A 19,554-nucleotide genomic window follows, 5' to 3' on the forward strand; every position below is an offset into this window, starting at 1 on the left:
TTTTTTTTCCAGGGGACTGGGGTTTTTTTGTTTTTCTTTTTAATGATGTTCCATGGGATGAGACAGATAAGTTTGACCCTGCTGGAGTAAGCTTTAAGGGCTTGAAGTTTGCTGTGTTTGGCAATAATTAGTTTCACTCTAGGAATAAGCATCTTTCACTTCACTCTATTACAAAGATGTTGCTCTCTTTATGGCCAGCCAGTTAGCCTAAAACTGAAATTTTATTGAAGGTTCTCTGTTCAGCATTTTGAAAGGCTGCAGCTTGAATGTGTCTAAAACTAGATGAAGACAGGATTGGAACAGCTAAATTAAGCTTACTGCAGAATTAAATTTAGAGTAGTAGTTTATAATGTCCCTTGGACTCAGACATTTCACTACCTTGTTATGGTAAATGTGTTTTCTTTGGCTTGGCAGACTGCATATGAATTGGTAATCTAGTGTTTTGGACACTGTGCTTTGATAGTTTGGAATTGGTTCATAGATTTCTGTGCTTCTCCCTTTAAACATCTTCTCTTTATGCTACTCCTAAAACAGGTGTCTACCCAGGCAGAAAACAGAGTTCACTATCTCCTAGATCTAGCCTGTTTCCTTGTCCTGGTTGTCAGCGGGATATTGATCTCGGAGAACGTGGCATCAATGGCTTATTTCGCAACTTTACTTTGGAAACCATTGTGGAAAGATACAGACAGGCAGCCAGGGCAGCCATTGCTATTATGTGCGATTTCTGCAAACCTCCACTTCAAGAGTCTACAAAGAGCTGCATGGACTGCAGTGCAAGCTATTGTAATGAATGCTTCAAAATACACCATCCCTGGGGAACGGTGAAAGCCCAGCATGAATATGTTGGACCAACCACCAACTTCAGACCCAAGGTAAGTATACTGTATCTTATAGGATTTGTGTCGCAGCATTCACATACATAGAGCTTCAGGCGTTACCTGTGCGGCAGTTGATGCTCTTTAGGACATTGCTGCTTTTTTGACTATTGCTTTTATTTATTGAGAGCACCATATGCATTTATTCTTGATACTCAAGTGGTTGTTGTTGGAAAAGACATTGAGAACATATTTGAAGGGGACCCTAAAAATAAGGTTTTGTTTGGTTTTTTTTTTTTTTTTAAACTTTGGAGACTGGGTTGTGGTGTTTGTGATTTGGATCCTTTTTTTCTTTTTTATTTTTTAAATACTTGATGATCTTGAACATCTAGCATGGCAGTGATTTTTGGTAAAAGTCAAGTTAAGGAGGATGCCTATGTGGGTAAGCTTAGAAACCCCAACACAGTTGGCCTCCTCTGCCCCATTAAGGCAGGTTCCCTCTGGATATTCTGTGCCTGAGTTTGATCTATCACAAAACATCTTCTTCCTCTCCTCCTTCCTTGCATCTAGCAATAGCAAAAGTTGGAGTTCAGATCTCTGCTGTTTTTACACATGTAAAGTAGATGTAAAAACATCTCTGCCATGTGCCTAGCAAGGGACCACTGTAGGTCTTAATGTCTGACCACTCTGTGTGCCGGTGGCCAGTGACCTCACTGGAGGTCATGCATATGTTGGAAATGCTGATGTTCAAGGAGTCCTGATTAATTATGATTAAATTAAGTAAATTTGATTAATGTGCAATGCGCAAGAAGGGCTTAATTAGTGACGTATGTTTATTTTGAGGCTGGAAAAATTTGAGCATCAAAAGTTAGTGAGCTGACAGACAGTGAACATCCAGAAGTCCACTTAGTGTTGTTTTTCTTAAGTCTAACACCTTGATTCCAGTTAAGACCAAGCATGTGCTTTATGTGCTTTAATGTATGCTAGTACACAGCTATCTTTGTGAAATGTCTGTCTATTGGATAAACAAGGTAAAAGTTTGCATTCTGTCTTCCAGGTCTTAGTCTAAAATGCAGTAGAATACCTTAAAATTTTGCCTCTATGGTATCTAAGCCCTCACTGCTGCAACATTCTTTCTTAAAGGAATTCTGCATGCCTACACACAGAATAATCTGGGTTTAAAAGCCAGTAGCTGAGTACTGCTGCAGTAGAGCAAAGGGGGGTTTAGATCATTCTGATGTATCAACTGTGTGTAATTAGCTTTTTAAATAATAAGACAGATGCACTGTTTAAAACCAAACAAAACCCCTCAAATTTATTAGAAAGAAAAGTGTATTTTTTCACTGCACTGCATCACGAAGACCTGAACTGAAAGCACAGAGTGTTTCCTGGTCTCACAAACAATATTCCCAATCATCTTAAATTTACAACCAGATTGAAGAACACTTTGTAATATGTGGTGGGGGTAGGAGAAGCACATACTGGGCTGATCTTGAAATTTTAAAGAGCTAGACTAGGTAATCTGCTGACCTGTCTTTAGCTTGCAGGCTGTAACTCTTGCTTATATGATGAAGTGAATAAAAATGCGTGGCTTCTGTTAGGTGTCACTATCCACCGCTGTGGAAAGCACAAGTGTAAGATAACATTTCAGGCTTGAAATGGTCTGCAGTTTTAGCTTACTGTGTTTATGTCTATGCTACTCAAAATTTTCTATTTTGTTGCCCTTTACTGTCTGTGGCTTTTTTGGTTTTGTGAAGGGGTGTGATAGAAGGTTATGCTTTTAAAGCTTGACTACTGACACTGCTGTATCTTGCTCTTCTTGTTGACATGAAACTGAGCAGCTTTATCAAGAGCTCTTCTTTGGTTAACATGGAGAAGACAGATTCAGATGTTCTCTTTTAATGCTCTGGGATGAGGCACATATTTAGATTTTTTTAACACCCCCTCTCCTTCACTTTAGATTGTTTTACTTGTAGCTTGAGCTTGGACTTGAGCAACAATTTCTTTTTTCCCCTCTTAGAGTAGTTATTTCAAGATGTTCAGTCTTTGAAAGATGATTTTTAGTGGACACCAGTTTTTCATGCTGTTCAAACTGATACTAGAATTAATGCCAAGCATGAGCAACTTGTAATTGGAGTCAGACAGAAAAATAGCAACGCTGGAGCCTTTTGTCTTTAAAAGGACTGTGCCTGGTCATGATGACTGCATTTTGTTTGTTGCTCTAAGATTAATGGCTATGTGACTGATCAGAGTCTTGCTTAAACTTGGATCATGGCAGTATTATGTCAACTCTTGCTCTAAGAAACAGTTCATAGCTGTTTCAAGAGATGTTGTAGTGGACATGGTTAAATTTGAAAGGGTGGGTGTGCTATATATTGCATTTACAATTACAGCTGTGGAGAACAGTGTAGGGAGCTTGTGGCATGCAAACAACTTCAGGGATTAGCAAAGGATTAATTGCAGCATGGAGGCTACATGAAGTTCGCACAGGCATTGCTACAGGTTTTTGCACTGTAAACCTTGTGAAGTTGTATGAGTTCATCTGCCTGGCTTTCACTGGCATGGACAAATATAAAAGCTGGAAGATAGATTGAACATAAAAATCCACTGAAGAAACCAGATGCTGCTGTGGGGTGATTGTTTTGAGGGGTTATTGAGGACCTCAGGTTTTGGAAGTACACCTGTACACCTCTGCTGTTATTATTTATCTCCCCCTTTTGGTCCCCCCAGATTTTGATGTGTCCAGAACATGAAATGGAGAGGGTAAACATGTACTGTGAAATCTGCAGAAGACCAGTTTGTCATCTTTGTAAACTAGGTGGATGTCATGCAAACCACAGAATAACAAACATGAGCACTGCCTACAAAGCCTTAAAGGTAAAAGTAAATATTGTTGGATGTGGCCTTAAGAAGGGAATGAGTATTGAGCTTCTGCTGTAATGGCAGACTCCCTCTGGCAGGAATCCAGGATGTGTGTTTAGTCAGGAGGCATGCTGTTGTGCAGTATCTGTTAACGTATATATCAGTGTGACATAGCAGGTCTGAGAAACTGAGCTATGTTTTCCATGAAGCTTCAAACAACCCCTTAAAAATGCTTCCACATTATTTTAGTCAACTGTACAGCAGGACTAATCAATGCAGAAGGTCGAAGCAGTCTAGGTTAGCTGGCACTTTAGAGGCACTCTTGAAAAAAATTGCATTTGAAGTTTTGTTGCTACCTTGTATGTTTCTAAAACTGCATAGCTGCTGATTTCCTAAGCACAGTAGAACAGGGAAGACTTGCAAACACTGCTTTGTTAGTAAAGAATAATTGCAGCTACCTCCTTTTCTTCCTAACACTCTTGCTTTCAGGGAGGGGAGAAAAGAGGATGCACCCCTGCTTGCCTTGTGCTCTTTGGCCTGCTTGCCTTTTCCCAAGGCTTTTCCTGTATGGCTGTTAACTCTTGCAACTAAGGAAGTGCGGACAAACTCAAAAGTTTCTGCTTTGAACCACTCACTTTTCTAGCAAATCTTACTACAAATGAGTTAATAACTAATAAAGCTTTTCTGTAAGTTTTAGTAACATCAGGAACCGTCGTGTTCCTGCCTAAGAGAGGGTGACTTCTGTGGCTGCGGAGGAACATACAAGCAAGCTGAGGCTGTTACCTCTTGTCCTCCAAGGCTGTGCTCCCACTTCTGCTCACGGCATTGGCCTCATGTCTATGTGCAGTCATCACAGGTCACTGAGCAGTTCTGCATGGGGTTGCTACTCATAATTGGTGACAGATTTTGGTCCCTGTAATGAGATAAACTGAGCAATAGCTGGATGACCTTCCTGCACTGGTTGTCAGTTTGGGTGGGATACATTTATGCTCCCAGCTTGCTGTTTTATTTTAACAGGAGAAGCTTTCAAAAGGTATTGAGTGCCTCATTGGTAAGGAGAGCCAGGTGAAAGCTCACATCACACAGCTGGATCTGCTGCTGAAAGAAACTGAGGTAAGAGCAGCTTGTGGGTTGTTTGGGGATGGCCCTTGCAGGGACAAGGCAGAGACTCAAATTGTTTTCAGTGAAGTGTTTCAAATACCTAGGGATTTTTTTTTGTTAGCCAGAGAAACAATTTCTGATCAGTTCATGCTAGTCCTGAATCTCACATGACCTAATCCTGAAAGTGTGGGAAATTTGGGCAGCATACAGAGTCAGATGTACTCTTGCAGAAGTTAAATTTTGGGTGCTGCTGTAAATTTAATTGAAACAAAGCTTATTTGATACTTTAACTAGTGAGAAGTGGATTAGACTTAACAGCTTTTGTGTATTCATAGTGCTGTACAGTTTAAGCTGTCTGTTGTCATTGAGGCTCTGCTGTGCGGGCAAAACATCCATGAAGAAAAATAAGAGCTGGGACCTCACATGCGGCATGAAAAATGCAGTGGCAGAAATTGCATGAGCTTGTGGCCCTGCTTGTGCCTTTTTAAAGGTTGCCTCCATGGTTTCTGGTTCTTTTATCCAGTCAGAGGAGACCATACAGTTCTGAGGGCATATGTGAAAATCTTGGCTGGAGCCATGGTTCAGAGTGTTTGGGGAAGATGGAAGAGCATGTAGCTCTTGGACATGAGGATTTCACAGACTAAACTGCTAATTTATAGTGCTTTTCTTTTGAGGTCCCTTCCAACCCTTGGGATTCTGTGATTCTGTGATTCCATGAGTTGTTTAGACAGATGCCATGCATAATCAGAGGAGTACTTTCCTGCTCTCAATTCTTTGTGTTAAAATAGTAAATGCTTACTAGCTGGGTGCAGTGCTGGTCACATTTGCAGTGCTGAAGACTGTAACAAAGCTTATTAGTCTTGTCCATCAAACAGATGACTACATTGCTATGGTATCTTGAACAAATATGTTTCTGTACACAGCCACGGTGCTGTGGAATCTGAAGTGTCTTTTGTTCCCTCCTAGTTTAACAGTGAAAAAGCTAAACAAGAAGCATTTCAAAGTTTTGAGAAATTATCTCATATCCTGGAAGAGAAGAAATTTGCAGCTCTTAGGGCAATTGATGCTTCTAAGAATTTAAGACTGGAAAAGTTGAAAGCACAAGCAGAAGAATATCAAGGGCTTCTGGAAAATAATGGCCTTGTAGGATATGCTCAGGAAGTGCTTAAAGAAACTGATCCATCTTGTTTTGTTCAAACAGCAAAACAACTTCATGTCAGGTATCTTGATTATCTTCTGTTTGAGATATAGATACTGTTCTAGGATGTCTGGTCAGTCATACTTTTTTGACACCTGCTAGCAAAGTAGTGAATACAGTACCTTGTGTTATGGAGGCCTGGGAGATGATCCCAGTACCATTCAGCAGAAATTACTACATTACAGTGTGTGTTAAGGAATAGCACACTAAAGGGGTTCTGTCCTGCTAACCCCCAGCCTTTTTCTGCAGTGGAAGGGCAGCTCATTCAGATCACTGACAGGTTCCTTAGAGATTGTATCAGGTATTTGTAAGTTAGCATAGCAGGTCTCTTCTGGCTTTAAAATCTTTGATCTTAATAGTCATTCTCCACTTAGTGCTTCATGCCTATTTTGTTCTTTGAACATAATGACCCAGATTACTAAAATGCTCTGCCAGCTGAAGGAGATTACCTGTTCCTTATCATAACACTGATGTACAAAAGGCCTTTAAATTTTGCATTTGAATTCTGTCCAGAGACACAGACCTTTCTGAGTGACTTGAAAACATGTACATAAAACCAGGTTTTTTTTTTATTTTTTTAAGCAAAACCCAAATTTTTTTACTTCAAGGAGTGCACACATGTAAATTCCCATTTCTCTCTTTTGCCATCCCCCTGTTTCTGTGCTTTCAGAATCCAAAAAGCTACTGAATCTCTGAAAAGTTTCAGGGCAGCAGCTGAAAGCACTTTTGAAGACTTTGTGATGGACGTAGCCGAGCAAGAATTGGTCCTTGGTGACTTGACCTTCCATTCCAATGGTAAATTGTGAGAGTGTCAGATTTTTCTCAACTTACAGCTTCAAGGACTTATCTGGAAAGAGGTGAAACCAATGCAAGACTGCAGTTGCAGAGCTCAGTCTTGTAGCTTGCATTGTGCCTTCTGTCCCTGTAACCCACAGGGCAGCAATACTAACTTCAGCATTGATAAAGAAGCCAAGATGCCATTGCATTCAGTACCAGTTTACACTGGCTTCCAAACTACTGCAGTTAATTGATACTAAGTTCTCCTAGAAGCCTTTTTGTTGCATGACAGAAAAGAATTAGGTTTTTATAAGGTGGTGGGTTTTTTTTTGTTTGGGTTTTTTTTGTGTGTGTGTTTTTTTTTTAGCTGCCAGCAAAAATTAATAATAAGATTTTGAAAGTAAAAACAGAAAGGTATTTAAGTGCATGATCAGAACCATCCTCATCTGCACCCTTTGAGTGAGTGAGTTAAGTACCCCCCCACATACATATGTAGTGCTATAGCCACTCAACAAAGGGCTTGTATTGTTAATTCTAAACCAATATGCGTCTGTATGTAATGTCTTCTCTCCTGAATGTCTGTCATTCCAGGTCTAGAAATACCAGAAATAAATGAATTGCAGAGCAGAGTATACAACAAAGCTCTGATCAGTTGGGAATGGCCTGGGAAGAGAGATGCAGCTGATACATATGTTCTTGAATATCATAAGCTTAATAGAGAAGAGGAGAATGCAGTGTGGCAGGAGATTGAAGTTTGCAGCCAGAGCAGAGTTATATCCGATCTTGATAACGACAGCAGCTATGCCTTCAGAGTACGAGGATATAAAGGGTCCATCTGTAGCCCTTGGAGCCGAGAAGTTACTTTACATACGCCTCCAGCTCCAGGTATTGGGTTTTCATATGTCCACAAGGTGGTGAATATGTGTCTTTCAGTGTTTAAAGCTACAGGTACTTTCCAGTAGCACAGAAAGTTCTGCTGTACTGTTACCAGTTGCATGAATGTTTAGGAGCATAAACGTGTTAAGTAGGTATCATACTGAGATTGTGTTAGCTTGCATGATATTTCTGTCAGCCTTTAAAAGTGAGAAATTCTAATGCCAGTATGACTTAAATTATAGTTTATAAGCACAGAGGGCCAGACACTTAACTAAGAGGAAATTTTTTGTGATACTCTTTTTCAGTTTTCAGTTTTCATTTTGATGATAAATGTGGGTACAACAGTGAACATCTGCTGCTGAACCCAAGAAGAACCTCTGTGGAAAGTAGAGCTGGATTTTCTCTGCTGTTGGGATCTGAGCGTGTGCAAACTGGATGCTATATGACCCTGGATTACATCATTGGTGACACTGGAGTTACCAAAGGAAAGCACTTCTGGGCTTTTCGTGTGGAGCCCTATTCATACTTGGTGAAAGTGGGAGTTGTCTCTAGCAGCAAGATGCAAAAACTGTTCCATAACACCCATGATGTGATCAGCCCAAGGTAAATTTTAGACTCTTTTTTTAATTCATCTTTTACATAAAGAAATGTCTTTTAAAAAAAAATAAGTGGGAATATTTAAAAAAAATGAGGGAAAAATAAATGGGAATATCCATTAGTATACAAGATGTCCTTCAAGCCACTTGCCACTGGTAAGGTGTGTGGTGTAAGCAGGTGGTCGTGTTCATCCCATGCTAGTAGTGCAAAGGTATTCTAATTATTCAGAGTCCTACTTTGTTTCTTTCCTGGAAAGAAAACGGGTTCCTACAGATATGAAGGTATGTCAGTTAAAGCAAGAAAGTAGAAAAAGTAAAAAGGCAGCAGTTGCAAGACTGGAGCAATGCTTAATTATCATTAGTAAGACTCTTCCATAGTTCTCTTAGCATACTAGGTTCGGCACACATTCAGAGGTACAGTGTTCACTGTGCGTATCTGTGTATCTTTGCTGTAGTTTGTGTCATGGTGGATTCCAAGTCACTGTCTTGTCCCAGGCTATACCTTCTACTTACAGTAATGGAGTGATATTGAGCACAAGCCAAAGTACAGTGGACAAACCTGGCAGAAAATGTCCAGTTTTCAATTACAGTCCTAGTAAGCCTGGATGTGTCTAGAAACTGCAGGCTGGGACACTGTCCCCTGGGGGATTCTTCACTTTTTTAGGAATCTAAAATATAAATTGGCTTCCTCCTGTTTAGTATATCAAAAGTGTAGAAGTGCCAGTGTCTTGAGCTGCGTAAAGTCAGATGGAGACTTTTTGCAAAGTGACAGGTTAGAAGCTGATTTCCAGATTTCTTTCTCCTTTTCCACACAAATATCTGGAAAAAATTACCTGACCCACATCCAGCCTCCCCCCAAACAGCCCAATAAAGAAAATCTAGCTAGGGATTCTCTGCACAGAATAATGTGTGCTTCTCTGGTCTGTCTTTGGGTATGAAAGTAGAGGAAAAAGCATGTAGAGTGAACAAATCTGGCTACAATCTATCCAGTAAACAGATGGGAAAGGGATTCAGGGAAGTGTCCATGAAGACCACTTGAAGCAATCCAGCAAAAAAGAAATCCCTTTAAACCACTATTTTGTGTTTTGAATTTTAAAGACAATGTAGCAAGCAGCAGCATGAAAAAAACACAGGACAACAGTGATGTTAAATGTATTTACAAGTGTCATTTAATTTTATGTAAATAAAATTAAACATTATCTTGTCTATGATGATTAGTCATATTCACTATATTTCTTATCAGGTTAACTTGTCTATAGCTGTAGGTTCATTAATGATTGCCTAGCAGGAGGACATTTAGTACATGAGTACATCCACTCCTTAATAAAGCCTTCTGTGTGGTCTGATCCCTACAGTTGGGAGTTAACAGTTTAGCTGTTACTAATTGTTTGAAGTGGCCCAAATGATTGTTTTCCAGCTAGTAAATGCATCTTCCCTCCAGGATTATGTATATTTTTACCACACAAGGTTTGGCGGATGATAGGTAATGTCATGCTATCTTTACAAAAATGTTTTCTCCAGTTCACATCACTGGTCCAACTTCAGAATCTGACAGAAGAAAATGGTTGTTTTTCTCTTCTAGATACGAGCAAGATAGTGGTCATGACAGTGGGAGTGAAGATGCCTTTTTTGACTCATCACAGCCTTTCCCACTGGTCACATTAGGCATGAAGAAGTTCTTTATCCCCACAACACCTGCTGCTTCGAAGGATGCAGTGAGCAGGATCCTTCCCCTCCCCTCATCCTTGGGCATCTGCCTTGACTGTGACAAAGGCAAGGTGGGATTTTACGATGCTCGCAGTATGAAATGCCTTTATGAGTGCAAGGTGGACTGCTCTGGCATGATGTACCCAGCATTTGCCTTAATGGGTGGTGCAGCAGTTCATCTTCAGGAACCTGTCACAGCAAGGTGTGGGGAGTGTGATGACAATGACATCTAGTGCAGAGAGATTACTTATTCCCATTGCTGTTTCAAGGTGGAAAAATAAGAATGGAAGAATTCTGCCTTGTTTCGGTCCTGATTAATTACATTCTATATATGTTGCTCATAAACCTCTGGATCATGTGTTTTTTTTTAAATATGCATTCTAGGCACTTTCCACACCAGTGGGAGATATTCTTCCAGGAACAGCGGTTCTTCCAGGGCAGAACTCTCCTGCCTGTCTTGTGATCTGTGGGATGCTGATCTCCACACAATTTTTTTCCCAGAGAAAAGCAGGGAAGAACTTTGACTAGCAACCAAAATTATTCTTCAGCGGTAGAAATGACTTTTGTGTAACTTGAATCCTCACACAGTTTTGCTTTTAATGAAGTCAAATCTGACTCGGTGGTTGCTGTTCTCCTTTCAGTACATCTGCCTGAATGCCTCTGAAGGTTCAGATTCTTTCCAGTTAACCACTGAGTACCAGGGGTTGGACCTTTCAGCACAAAATGCCATCTGCAAAACTATGATAATAAAGCAGGGAGAAATCAGAACTGCAGCTTAATGTTTGGGTTGTAGAGGTTGAGTGGTTGTAGAGGTTTGTTTGGGTTGTAGAGGAGAGTGAACCAGAATCAGATTGCATGTCATAATCCTTTAGTAAGATGGTAAGATAAAACTCTAATATCACAATTTATACAATCATAACTATATGATACACCTTGCATCATAGTTGGTGGCATAAAGGCAAGTTTCTTTATTCTTCCAGGCTTTTACTATAGGCTTCATAGAATCATAGGGTTGGAAAGGACCTTAAGATCATCTAGTTCCAACCTCCCAGCCATAGGCAGGGACACCTCACGCTCTGTCCAACCTGATCTTGAACACCTCTAGGGATAGAGCATTAACAACTTCCCTGGGCAACCCATTCCAGTGCCTCCCCCACCCTTACAGTAAAGAACTTCTTCCCTATATCCAATCTAAGCTTCCACTGTTTAAATTTTAACCCATTACCCCTTGTCCTATCACTACAGTCCCTAATGAATAGTCCCTCCCCAGCATCCCTGTAGGCCCCCTTCAGATCCTGGAAGGCTGCTATGAGGTCTCCACGCAGCCTTCTCTTCTCCAGGCTGAACAGCCCAAACTTTCTCAGCCTGTCTTCATATGGGAGGTGCTCCAGCCCCCTGATCATCCTCACGGCCCTTCTCTGGACTTGTTCCAACAGTTCCATGTCCTTCTTATGTTGAGGACACCAGAACTGCACACAATACTCCAAGTGAGGTCTCAGGAGAGCAGAATAGGGGGGCAGAATCACCTCCTTCAACCTGCTGGTCATGCTTCTTTTGATGCAGCCCAGGCTATGATTGGCTTTCTGGGCTGCAAGTGCACACTGAAGCTTGATCATGTTAATTTTCTCATCGACCAACACCCCCAAGATAAAATATAAAATTATAAAGTCCAATTCTACCTTAAACATAAGAATGTAGAGTCCAAAATAAGAAGTGTTTGCATGTGATACAGTACCTGGTATTTAGACAAAAGCAAGTGAGCTATCGATATGAGAAATAAGATGTGAATTTAAGAAAAAAGTCAGGTATTTCTTTTAATACTTCATACAAGCTTTTTCTGATTTAGAGGCAGCTTGGATTTTTTTTTTTAGTAAGAATGTTAAAAATGCACTGGTTAAGTTTCATAGAATCATAGAATGGTTAGGGTTTGAAAGGGCCTTAAGATCATCTAGTTCCAAATCTACTGCCATGCACAGGGACTCCTCAAACTGGACCAGGTTGCTCCAGCCCCCATCCAACCTGTCCTTGAGCACTGCCAGGGATAAAGCGTTTAATCCCACTTCTTTGAGCAACCTGTTCTAGTGCCTCACCACCCTCACAGTAAACATCTTCTTTGTTATATCTAACCTGAACTTCCCCTGTTTAAGTTTGAACCCATTACCCTTTGTCCTATCATTAAGGCCCCTGATGAAGAGTCTCTCTCCGGCATCCTTGTAGGCCCCCTTCGGATGCTGGAAGGCTGCTATGAGGTCTCCACACAGCCTTCTCTTCTCCAGGCTGAACAGCCCCAGCTTTCTCAGCCTGTCTGCAAATGGGAGGTGCTCCAGTCCCCTGAATCACCCTTGTAGCCCTCCTCTGGACTTGCTCCAATATCTCCATGTGCTTCCTTTGTTGTGGATACCAGAACTGCCCAAGTGGGGTTTCACACGAGCAGAGTAGAGAGGCAGGATCACTTCCTTTGACCTGCTGGTTCAGCTCCTTCTGATGCAGTGCAGCACCCAGTTGATTTCTGGGCTGCAAGCGCACACTGAAGCCAGCTCATGTTAAGTTTTGATTCAGCCAGCACCCCCAAGTCCTCCTCTGCAGGGCTGCTCTGAATCATGTTTAAATCCAGCCTGTATCTGTTCCTGGGATTGCCCTGACCCAGTCTTAGGACTTTGCGCTTGGTCTCGTTGAGCCTCATAAAGTTCATGTGGGCCCACTCCTCAAGCCCATCAAGGTCCATCTAGATGTCATCCCTTTTGCAGATGAACTTATCAGCTTGGTGTCATCTGCATAAGTGCTCCATCCCATTATCTGTGTTATTAGTGCAGATATTAAATAACACTGGTGCTAGTATGGACCCATGAGAGATACCACTTGTTACTGATTTCTGCTTGGACACTGAAATATTGACTGTAGCAGTTTGGACATGGCCATTCAGCCAATTCCTTATGCATTAAATCTGTATCTCTCAAATTTAGAGTAAGAATGTTGTTGGGGATCATATCAAAAGTCTTACAGACAGGTGTATGACTGAGGTATATGCTGTTCTCTTGTTCACTGATGCAGTAACACTGTTAAATAAGGCTACAGGATTAGTCAGGCACAATTTGCCCTTGGTGAATCCATTTTGGCTGTCTCTAAGCACCTTCCCATCTTCCATATATTTTGACAGAGCTTCTAGGAGGATGTATTACATGATCTTACTGGGCATGGTGAACAGACTGCATCTGTTTATAGAAACCTAAGTAAAAGCATTTAGGTTCTTGCACTGTTGATTTGTGTTGTGGGAAAATGAAGATCTAAAGTGAAGGATGCTTCTAATATATATTTGGTGCTTTCTAATTTGGGGATATGCTTTCTAATTTGGGGATAGTATTGCATGAATGTTGCTGATGAATGTGTGCAAAGTACGCTTACTAAGTACTTTATACAGCTGTAGACTTACGAAATGGCACCTGAAAATCACAATACACTTAAGTGAATGTAGGTCATACAGCAAAACATTTGTGTCCTTGGCTGTCTGAACTCTTGTACTGATCTGACCTGGAGTCCACACCATGTCCTCTCTCCTAAGCCTCTACTACTAGTGGCCACTGTCAGAAGAAACTGTCAGAAACGGTAATTGGCAAATTGTCATCTGCACCAAGGTAAACAAGACAGCCATTTCAGTGGCAGAAAGGCCCCACAGGGCTTCACCAAAATTTTTTTTTACCTTAATAAGTCTGTGTGAAGTATGTTCCAACAGCTTTGTTGTGCACTTGTGTGAGAAACACTTGGATGTTCTGGGTAACAGGTGTGAAGCAGTGGATATCTTCTGGAACTTTCTCCTGCAGGAGAAATAACAAGTTGTCCATTGCTAGTTATCCCTTAGGTCTCTTTCTTTTTGAAAATAGATGGTTATCATAGCCTTTTTTGTTATGCTCTGCCCTTCATGTTTCTTCTCACTGGATGGAAGCCATTCTGTACTGAGTAGCATCATGCTGTCCCTCTTTATCCGTTTGCCTTCTGAGGCTGACTGAAGTGGCCTTCCATATGCTCTGTTGCTGTGAAGGATGACAAAATTCTGGGTTTTCCTTGTTTCCATGGTCCTAAAATAGTATTTGCCATTTTGGTTGATACTGAATATTAAACTGATGCTTACAGTTTCATCTGCGGTGTTTTCCACACAGTCCTGATGGAAGTGATAAATAAGCTGTGCACATCAGGGTTTCCCCACTTTGTGTTATTTAGCATTCCTTAATGTTGAGTTTAATCTGCTCGTTTACCTAGTCACTTAGGCCTGAGGCCTCCTGCAGGTCTTCAGTCACTTCCAGACTTCAGTGCTCCTGAGCAGCTTCATAGGTAACACAAACATTTTGCTTGCTTTTCCAGATCTTAGAGTCATAGAATAGTTAGGGTTAGAAAGGACCTTAAGATCATCTAGTTCCAACCCCCCTGCCATGAGCAGGGACACCTCACACTAAACCATATCACCGAAAGCTTCATCCAACCTGGCCTTGAACACTGCCAGGGATGGAGCATTCACAGCCTCCCTAGGCAACCCATTCCAGTACCTCACCACCCTAACAGTAAAGAATTTCTTCCTTAGATCCAATCTAAACCTCTGCTGCTTAAGTTTCAACCTGTTACCCCTTGTCCTATCACTACAGTCCCTAATGAATAGTCCCTCCCCAGCATCCTTATAGGCCCCCTTCAGATCCTGGAAGGCTGCTATGAGGTCTCCATGCAGCCTTCTCTTCTCCAGGCTGAACAGCCCAAACTTTCTCAGCCTGTCTTCATATGGGAGGTGCTCCAGTCCCCTGATCATCCTTGTGGCCCTCCTCTGGACTTGCTCCAACAGTTCCATGTCCTTTTTACATTGAGGACACCAGAACTGCACACAGTACTCCAAGTTGAGGTCTCACGAGAGCAGAGTAGAGGGGCAGGATCACCTCCTTCAACCTGCTGGTCATGCTTCTTTTGATGCAGCCCAGGATACGGTTGGCTTTCTGGGCTGTAAGCGCACAGTGAAGCTGACCTATGTTCATTTTCTCATCCACCAACACCCGCAAGTCCTTCTCCACAGGGCTGCACTGCATCTCTTCTCTGCCCAACCTGTAGCTGTGCCTGGGATTGCTCTGACCCCGGTATAGGACCTTGCACTTGTCATGGTTAAACTTCATGAGGTTGGCATCAGCCCACCTCACAAGCATGTTAAGGTCCCTCTGGATGGCATTCCTTCCCTCCAGCTATCAACCAAACCACACAGCTTGGTGTCGTTGGCAAACTTGCTGAGGGCACACTCAATCCCGCTGTCCATGTCAGCGACAAAGATGTTAAACAAGACCAGTTCTAGCACCAGTCCCTGAGGCACACCACTCGTTACTGGTCTCCAGCCGGATATTGAACTGTTGACCACAACTGTTTGCATGCTGCCACCCAGACAACTTAGGTTGTATTAAGACACAGCAAATCTATCTGTTAAAATTTGTTGTTCCTGCCACTTTATTTTCCCTTAGTAATTTCTTAAATGATGATTGGAACACTCTGTTGAGTAGATGACTCATATTCTTGTCTGTGTGAGCCAAGCAGTCAATAAGCCTGAATTCTGTTGTCAGTACCTCTGACTTCTCCCATTGTATTAGTGCCATTTGTCCATTCATCTACCAAACCTAGTAACGGTTTAAAGCTATATACATTGTAGGGTTGAACCTTCTTGGTTCCTCCCAGACCAAATCTCCTTCTGCATAAAAGTGTATCATTTTTGATTTCTCTGTTTCAGAAACTGATCTAAATTAGAAATTTTATGTTGTGACTAGCACTCCACAGTTCCACATTTGCATTATTTATAAACAGCTGGATCAATACCACCAGGCTTTGGCCTTTTGTTACTTTATGGATATAGTCATAAACTGAATAATTTATCTTGGATATGAAGCCAGTATCTCAGATTCGTTTAATCAAAAAAAAAAAAAAAGAATATAGAGGTAAGAAATTGAAAATTTATGCATTTAGGTTTTTGGTTTTTTTTTTCTCTACTATATCTTTATCTTACATTCTTTTAAGATGTGTTTTGCTATGCAGTTACTTTTTCTACTGAACAGAGGCTTATGCTACTTGAAACATCTATTTACCTTTTGCTATGTCTGTTTTTTCTCATTGTGAGCTTAAAAATTGATTGGGCTTTTGGTGTTACTTGATTACTTATGATGTATTCATTACAATACTCTGTGATGCTTACTTCGGCTTATTAAATAAAAGACTGTCAGAGGCACTGACAACACACTGTCAGTTTTTTTCCACTACCATGGAAAGAAATGCAGTTCAGGAGTAGTTGCCTATCCAAATACATACTTTTCCAGAACAAATTTCTCCCTACGTAATAGCACTTTACAATGTTGACTAAGCGAGGACTTGTGTGGTATTGTGTGGATCTCTGTGCAATATAGCTGTTTGGTGACTACTGTGTGATTTGCAAAGCTCCATGCAGGTGTGAATCATGTAGACACTTTTTAGATATCTAAAGCTTTATCAAAAAGGCCTTGTTTAAAAATATACTGAAATGTAAATGTGATGTCTTGGGTTTTTTTGATTTTGTGTTTAATAAAAACTGAAACTACAATAGTTTGGCCATTCACATTATTTCATTCTAGCCCTGAACTATCCTAGTTGATAGACTGTTTCTTACAGTGGATGACAACACATGACTTAGAGAAAGCACATTCTGGTTTTGAAGTCTGCCCATTTTAGGAAGGCTAAAGAGTATAGTTTGGATATTTAACACGTCAATGTTTTTACTTAAGACACTGATGTTAGTAACTTGGCTGGGTTAGGCTCCCTCTCCGGGCAGAGGAGGAAAATGTGTGTCCAGGAGGAACTTTGCGCTTAGGTATTTTCATAGAATCATAGAATGGTTTGGGTTGGAAATGACCTTCATATGTAGTTTCAACCCCCTGCCATGGCAGGCATACCTTGCAGCAGACCATGTCACCTAAGGCTCTGTCCATCCTGGCCTTGAACACTGCCAGGTATGGAGCATTCATCACTTCTCTGGGCAACCTGTTCCAGTACCTCACCACCTTCGCAGTAAAGAACTTCTTATATTTAACCTGAACTTCGCCTGTTTAAGTTTGAACCCATTACCCTTTGTCCTATCATTAAGGTCTCAGATGAAGAGTCTGGCATCCTTGTAGGCCCCCTTCAGATAGTGAAAGGCTTCTATGAGGCCTCCATGCAGCCTTCTCCAGGCTTTCCCCAGCTTTCTCAGACTATCTGCATACGGGGGGTACTCCAGCCCCCTGGTCATCCTCTTGAGCCTCCTCTGGACTTGCTCCAACATCTGCATGTTCTTATGTTGAGGACACCAGAACTGCACACCATACTCCAAGTGAGGTCTCACAAGAGAAGAGCAGAGGGGCAGAATCACTTCCCTCAACCTTATGGTCACACTCCTTTTGATGCAGTCCAGGATACAGTTGGCTTTCTGGGCTGTGAGCACACACTGAATCCAACTCACGTTCAGTTTCCCATCAACCCCCAAGTCCTCCTCTGCAGGGCCACTCTGAATCATCTTTCCACCCAACCTGTAGCTGTTCTGAGATTGCCCTGACCCAGGTGTAGGACGTTTCACTTTGCTTCCTTGAACTTCATGAGGCCGACACTGGCCCACCTCACAGGTGTGTCAAGGTCACTCTGGACCATCCCTTCCCTCCAGCGTACCAAGCAAACCACACAGCGTGGTCCCATGGGCAAACTTGCTGAGGGTGCATCAATCCCACTGTCCATGTCACTGACAAAGGTGTTGAACAGGGTCAGTCCCAACACCAACCCCTGGGGGACACCGTTCTCTGCGTATGACCAGTTCTGTATCAATTGGGTTGTCCATCCATCAAATCCATGTCTCTACAGTTTAGAAACAAGGATGTTGTGAGGACATTTTGAAGGGAACATGCCCATTCCTTAATGGAGTAAAACAGATGGTGCTTATCTCCCCAACCTGAACAGCCCAGCCAAGGACTCAAGTTAGATTGGATGAATCAGCCTTGCTTTGCAATTCTGAATATTGGTGTGATTGCTTAGTTTTGCATCTCTGAAAACTCAGTGTTTACATTTGTCAGCATTGCCACTTTCAGGATGTTTTATGTTGCAGCTGCTGGTGGTTGCTGCCTTCAGGCATGCCCTCTGGCACTTGTGAGTACTGGACCGTTATGTTCACAGTGGATGTAGGGTGAGCTGTGCTAGTGCAGCTAAAGCAACCACGTAGCCAGTGTATGTGTGTGTATATTTTAGGAGAAAAAGGCTGACACTCCTGGGAAAGCAGGAGTATTGAAACCAAGTGCAGCATTCTGCTGAATTTTCTCTACTTTCTGATATGACTCCCATCCTCAAGTATGTTGTTCAAAGGTATAAATGACAGGTATGTTTGTTTATTGCTTTAAACCAAGTAAAACTGACACTGTAGGGACCAAAGGTTTGTCTGAGGAAACACTTGAAAAGGGCTCAGTCTGAAGAATATTCTTGGCACTATGTTCGCCAGATAAATGCGGAACTGACTGGCACTTCCAGAGACACTTGTCATGAGGGGGAGACTGAGATGGTGTGTGGTTTTTGGCTCAACTTCTATTTAGTAACAACTTTCTGAAAGCTTATTTTGAGGTTCAGAGAAACACACCATGCATCTGTGTGACAGAGTGCTTCAGTTTGTGCTGGAGTCTCAGAAGGAAGCTGCTTTGACTTGGCCTGAGGCATATTTCTAGCTCCTTAGCAAATAATAAGGCTTTCTGTGTATTTATTACACAACTATAAACATTACTCTGGCAAATCCAACTTAATGTGAAAGAATCTGTTCTAAAATGCTAGCTTGCCTGGTTTGACAAACTTAGTCCTTGTTCTTAATCCTTCTGTTCCTCCTGCCTCTGATCTCCCATAAGGCATAAAGGAGAAACATTATCAAAAAGATTTCTCTCAAAAAATTATCATATCCTGCTTGTTTATTAAATTCTGCCTCCCTTTTGCTCCATCACACCCAAATCAGCTGAGCTGTGGTGCAGTTATTGGACTTCCTGCTCTTTTCTCAGACTGGGAAACAACTACAACAGCCATGTCCTCTCTTTCTCTATGCACTGTAACTGATGTAGGAAGGAAGAAAAAACCCAAATTGAGCTATCCTTAAGCCTGTCAAAAAGAGATGGAGAGAAAGTGTCCTAGGTAGAAAGCTTTCACCTTGGGGAGGTGGGGGAAGTTTCAGAGGACAAGGGAAATGATCGTTTTGAGATCAAGGCGGGGGGGAGAGGGGCAGGCAGGCAGATGAGGTTCCCACCAGTGTTCCTAAACCTGTACAGCCCACAACACCACTTGGCCAGGTGTACAGAAATCGGTGTTTCTGCGTTGGTGACCCACTGGTGGGTTAAACACGGGGGAAGTTCAGTACATTTCTTCCAGGTTCTTCCTGTATGGCACAATGTGCAGATGAATTTGTTTTTATGTGAGCTTAAGTAAAAAGTTTATATTTGGCCTCTGTCTGTGTCAGCTGATTTAGATGTCCATCTCCAGCCAAAAACTTGTCTGAACATCTGTCCCTCCTTTCTTAGAAGAGGACTGTGGTATAAGTTCTAAACGTAGAATTGATATTAATGCAATTTAAATGAGTCATCATATT

The 19,554-nt window shown here is 41.7% G+C and overlaps 1 protein-coding gene across 1 annotated transcript; it reads left to right on the forward strand.

Annotated features, from left to right (window-relative positions):
• The first annotated feature begins 546 nt into the window (after window positions 1-546).
• On the forward strand, window positions 547-10,198 carry TRIM36 (tripartite motif containing 36). Its single transcript, XM_034072870.1, has 8 exons — window positions 547-872; window positions 3,546-3,692; window positions 4,695-4,790; window positions 5,745-5,998; window positions 6,647-6,771; window positions 7,345-7,638; window positions 7,935-8,232; window positions 9,808-10,198. Exons 1-8 carry the CDS (start codon window positions 714-716, stop codon window positions 10,163-10,165), a joined length of 1,731 nt encoding a protein of 576 aa, XP_033928761.1. The 5' UTR covers window positions 547-713; the 3' UTR covers window positions 10,166-10,198.
• The last annotated feature ends 9,356 nt before the right edge of the window (window positions 10,199-19,554 follow it).

The sequence above is a fragment of the Melopsittacus undulatus genome, chromosome Z (assembly GCF_012275295.1).
Source record: "Melopsittacus undulatus isolate bMelUnd1 chromosome Z, bMelUnd1.mat.Z, whole genome shotgun sequence".
Taxonomy (NCBI): Eukaryota; Metazoa; Chordata; class Aves; order Psittaciformes; family Psittaculidae; genus Melopsittacus; species Melopsittacus undulatus.

Coding starts and splice junctions, on each gene's coding strand:
- TRIM36 (XM_034072870.1), top strand. CDS start 714: ATGTGCGATTTCTGCAAACCTCCACTTCAAGAGTCTACAAAGAGCTGC. Junction 873..3,545: donor CCACCAACTTCAGACCCAAG/GTAAGTATACTG, acceptor TGGTCCCCCCAG/ATTTTGATGTGTCCAGAACA. Junction 3,693..4,694: donor CTGCCTACAAAGCCTTAAAG/GTAAAAGTAAAT, acceptor TTATTTTAACAG/GAGAAGCTTTCAAAAGGTAT.